This window comes from Protopterus annectens, chromosome 13.part0, assembly GCF_019279795.1.
Source record: "Protopterus annectens isolate FY-2018-M chromosome 13.part0, PAN1.0, whole genome shotgun sequence".
In the NCBI taxonomy this organism is placed as follows: domain Eukaryota; kingdom Metazoa; phylum Chordata; order Ceratodontiformes; family Protopteridae; genus Protopterus; species Protopterus annectens.
The window spans coordinates 520,185,166-520,190,366 of NC_056747.1; the positions used below are offsets into that span (position 1 = coordinate 520,185,166).

The 5,201-nt window shown below is 35.8% G+C and overlaps 1 protein-coding gene across 1 annotated transcript in view; it reads left to right on the forward strand.

Annotated features, from left to right (window-relative positions):
• The first annotated feature begins 411 nt into the window (after positions 1-411).
• Positions 412-5,201, forward strand: part of LOC122787926 (fibrinogen-like protein 1-like protein) — an 88,801-nt gene continuing 84,011 nt past the window's right edge. Inside the window, exon 1 of the mRNA XM_044054851.1 lies at positions 412-562. Coding sequence (XP_043910786.1) covers positions 412-562 — 151 coding nt within the window. The remainder of the gene's footprint in view (positions 563-5,201) is intronic.

Sequence of the window (5,201 nt, forward strand, 5' to 3'; positions counted from 1 at the left end):
ACAGTAAATGTATGATTGCCTGTGTCATAAGTGATACTTTGATAAAGATGTTTCTTGTTTAAAAAAGAAACAATTTAACCAATGTAAAAAGAAAAATGCTAAATAGCCAAATAGCCATGGGTAGTGCTCGTTTTAAATGTAGAAGTGACCTTTGAGCAAGTTAAGCTGTCTTTTCTTTTCTCTCCGCTTCTTTTGCAGCTATGATGTTCCTTATTTGATGGTGAACTAAATAAAATCCTTATTTCCGAGCAAACTAATAAATCCTTATTCCATTTTCCTGCCATAGTAAGTTCCATTCTTTTTTTTTTTTTGGCCTTTAAAATTGGCAGGACATCAGAACATCCATTATTCTCATTTCTGTTAATTTGCTTCATAAAATGTTAATGCAAAGAATACAAGTATGACAGAATAATGCCGTCAATGGTCGAAGGAGACCTTAGCAAGCTTCCAGCATGCGCAGATGGTATTTTACTCATGTTCACTCCCCCAGACGACTTTATCACAACAGCATTTGAAATTGTTCAAGCATATACTTTGTCCTCTAACTACAACTTTAAAAAAGGCAAATTGTGTGTTATTTCCCTCCAGAGAGCTCATGCCTCCAACTTTGAATTGCTACTGGAGTGTTCATATATTATATTATTTGACTGCTGTCAGGTTTATTAAAAAATAGGGCTACCCATATATGGGCTTTAATAGAGAAAGCTGTTTTATAAAACATCGTATAAATGCTGAGACTCTGTTTCATAAAACTCTTTTCCAAATCCCTCAAACTTTTTCATCTTTACCCAATAAGATAAATTAATTTGTCAGGACCTTAGGCAAATAGCTTAGTTTACTATCTTACTGAAGCCAAGAAAGAAAAAAAAAATACTCCAACTTGGGTATGTAAAAATTGACCCATACAAGGCTATTCATTGTCATGCTATTGTTACAAAATCTGAATGGTTTTATTACTGGTTATCTCCTAAGTCTGATTAACCTGACAATTTCTTGACTGGCTGGTAGTCATCCTTTACAGTCATGCTCCTGACATATATCTGAAGCCCCTTAAAGTTCATATCTGTAATTACTCCCAAAATTAACAAGGTGCATGATGTTGTAAATAGCTGCACTACAAAATGTGGGTATCCATGAGCAGACCACGATCATGTACAACTAACAGGGAGCATGCTTACATGTCTTGCTAGTCCTGTAGTCAGTAGGAACAATTTATTTGCTAGAGATTAAAACCTTAAAGAAAACATTGACATTCTGGCTCTCCATGGATTAATTCTACTAATTAAAACCTGGAACTATCCAAATACTTCCAGCTTAAACTAATGGACTGAGGAACTGAGAGGTAACTGTGTAGTAATACGTTACATTAAATGGCAACTTTCTTTTGGAAGTGTTGTAGCTAATGTGTACACTAAGTTTCCTTGTGACTGTAAATGAGAGGAAAGGCAGGGTGGAGGACAGGTTTATGGCTGAGTTTTTTTACCATTGTGTTCTGCTATCACACTCAGAATTGTTAGTTTGAAGTGACTAGTATGTATTCCGTTCAATTCCTAGTAACTGCATGTATGTCTATTTTACATACCCAAGCTCGGCCATTGATAGCAATTGATATAGAGGATTAAGGTTATGCATGAATTGTTAATGAGATGCCCTCTATACTCCAAGGTTTGATTATCTCAGCCTCCTTTTGCTTACTGTATGACTTTGAGAAATTAACTTAACCAGGCAATGTCAAATTAAGTCTGAAAAAGCTCAAAGTGGACTGGTGCTTTACCTCAGTTAATTAATACAAATAAATACTCAAGGAATTTATAATCATTACTGTTCCTATTCAATGTCAAGTATTTTACTATTATTTATGTAACCCTAACTCAATAAAACATATTCAGTGGAAATAATGTACTATTCCTTTGGGAAGTATGTGAGATTATGCAAAACACCTTCTCAGGTAACAGTAATAACTGAAACGCTGTGAGAAGTGTCACTATGAAATATGACTTGTGTCTACAAAGAGACCCTGTAGAAAGATGACCGAGTCAAAACTACTTGTGAAATATAAATATAATGCACCCTGGTAAGCACAGAAACTACAGAACCCGAAATCAAGCAAGATTATATAAACTACAAAACAGAACACCCAATTCTAGTTTTGTTTGTTTTTAAACAACTTTTTTGAATTATCACTTAAAGCACAGGCACACATATTTTAATAGAAAAGATGTACCGCCATTTGACATACTCATGCATTATACATTAGATATGTGTTTTCTTTCTTTTTAACAGTGACTCACTCCAACATTACATAAATTGTTGAATTCCTGCCTTGCCTTAAACTTCAGTCCTCCTGAGCATTATTTTGTTTGAATTGTTTTCACAGATTCCCTTTATTTCTATGTAATGTGTACCTTCCCTTTTCTAAAGATACCACTTCCAGTTCTTTTATCTCCATCAGAATATTCAGTACTTCAGTTACAGCTTGTTTAGATTTTGATTTTTGATTTTATAGTAATTGCAATTTTTGGCAGCAAACAGCATTAAACTTAGCAAGGTCTTAATGTATATTGCCAACTCAGATCCTGCTTTTCAGCTGAAAGAATGATTTCCTTACAATCATTTGCAGTCCAGCATTTCTGACAGAGTACTCTATGTGGAATTGTTAAAACCTGCCAACTCTTTACACTCCTTACAAACATATTCTCAGTTGCATCTCTCTTTTCTATCACACCTACAGCATTTGCACATTACCTGCTTGCGGTATAAAAACACTTATGTAAGCAGTTTTGTTTGATGTCATTTCTTTAACTGGACACTGAATGGTGTGCATGGTTGGGGGTGGTTGTTGTGGGGGTAATCAGATCAGATGGCAGGAAATGAGTGTCAAACCTGAGAGGAATGCAAAGTGAGATGCATTTTGAAGAAAGGGAAGGAAAAATGGAAACAAATGATTGGAATGAAGTAACACAGTTGAAATTGTGGCAAATAAACAATCAGACCAGACAAAGGAACAAAGCAGAAAGGAAACCATATTCAACAATGCAAGAGTATTTTTTGTGATGCACCGTGAAACACTAGGTCAAGTGTGTGGCTGGCAAGACCCCTATGAGATTCTGTGATATGAATTCACCAGTCAACCCAAGAAATTTTAAATAATGTGTAGCATGTGGGGACTGCAAAAAAATTGAAGTAAGTCCATCACAATAAAGCAAGCTGCATGTTTGGCAAGTACAAATAATCAAGTTAACCGGGATCACTTGTGCCCGGCTGGTTTTCTTTTTTGCATAAAGTCATTCCCTGAAGTCTCTGCTATGCTGCTAAGTGGACACTGGTGTTTTCTAATTAAGTTACTGATCAAGTTTAATAATATGTTTACCACCACGAAGAATATTGCTCTGTTTTTGAACATTGTTTTCTTTTTACTTTAAGATAGCAGCTTAAGATGACGTCTGAGTCACAGTTGTCACTTTCTTCACATGAATCTAAACTCACACTTCACAGATGCTTGAGTGGTCATGGTACTTACAGCAGTGCTAGCATACTTTGTAGAAATGTAGACCAAGTACACAATGCACTGCAATAAAATAAAAGTGAAAGAAAAATAATATTAACCCGAGCAGACTGGAGCACATTAACTCAGCAGAAGTAGAAATAATAGGGCCAAGTTTGCAGATACAACATTTAATAAGGAATAGCGTAACTAGTGCTGCGTTAGTCAGATGATGACAGTCTGTAATTACAAATAGTTCCATCAGCCAGTTCTTGATACAGAGAAAATTTGTTTACCTACGCAAGACACATATGGAAACACCATACAATTCAATGATCTGATGGCTGTTTGTTTAACTAATTACTCAGTTACTGTCTCACAGCCTCCTCCTTCTATGTTTGGATTCATCACTATAATTATAGGAAAGGAATGTGATCCCTCCCAGCTAAAGTCACCACGTACCCAAAGCACCTGTCATTATCTGCACTGAAAAAGTCCAGGTCACTCCTTAGCTGATATGACCCACATTAAGCACATGTCACTGAGAATACCATAAAAGAACAGCACCTGTATCTTTGTGACAGTGTGCATTATATCTTTCTTAGCTAATGGTCCCCCTCTGCGATGCAATGAATAAAGGTAAGTGCCGCATTTGTCTATTTAGTAAAACAATAGGGAAGACATAAGTGTAATGCCAGAACTGTGTTTTTAATGCTTACAGGTTATCACATACCTCTCAACTGTCCAGATTTTCATAGAATATCTAGATATTTGCTGCATATTTTCGGTCTGTTCCTGTAAAGTGTCTGCTTTTCTGGCAAAACCATTGTGGATTGAGGTCACTAAACAATAGCAGACATTTGAGTTTCAGACTTCATGTCATTCAGAAAATGTATGCTGACACAAAATATTTTATTCTGACATCTTTTTAAGTTTGTAACAGCAGTATTTAAAAATATGTCTTTATTTTTGGGCCTTTGTCCCACCATTATTTTTGGCTTGGTCCAGATTACTTGTTATAACAGGTTGAGAGGTATGGGTTACCATATGTTGTCTGGTTAAAAATAAATATGAAACATTCATTTAATAGGTTAGATTGTGCAATATATTATGGAAGGAAAGAATGGGTCAGTGGTTACACAACGGGGGAGGGACTTACAAGGAATTCTAATATCTATCTGCAAACAACAAAGCTAAGGGATATCAGGAGAGTAGAGGTAATGGGATATGGAATTATGAGTGTCACCCACATTATGAGTGTCACCCACATAATGGAATGTAGTCTTGTCATGTGATGGTGGTTAGAGGAACAAGGAATACTGGATTAGGAGTGGCACGCACACCTCTCACCTGTATAGATTTTTGCAGAATGTCCAGATTTTTGCCTAATATGTTTGGTCTGTTCCTTATAAAATTTGTGGTTTTCTGGAAAATCAGTGAGGATTGTCGTCACTAATTAATGACAAGCATTTGAGTTTCAGCCTTCATATCCTTCAGAAAATACATGCTAATACAAACCCTGTTATTCTAGCAACTTTCTAAGCTTATAAGACTAATATTTAAAATCTGTCCCTATTTTTGGACCTTTATCCCCCCATTATTTTATACTCTGTCCAGATTTCTTGCTCTAAGAGGTTGAGAGCTATGAGTGGCACCCAGAAATGACACAAGATATAAGAAATGACAGATGAATATAAATAATTAAGTACTTTTGCTC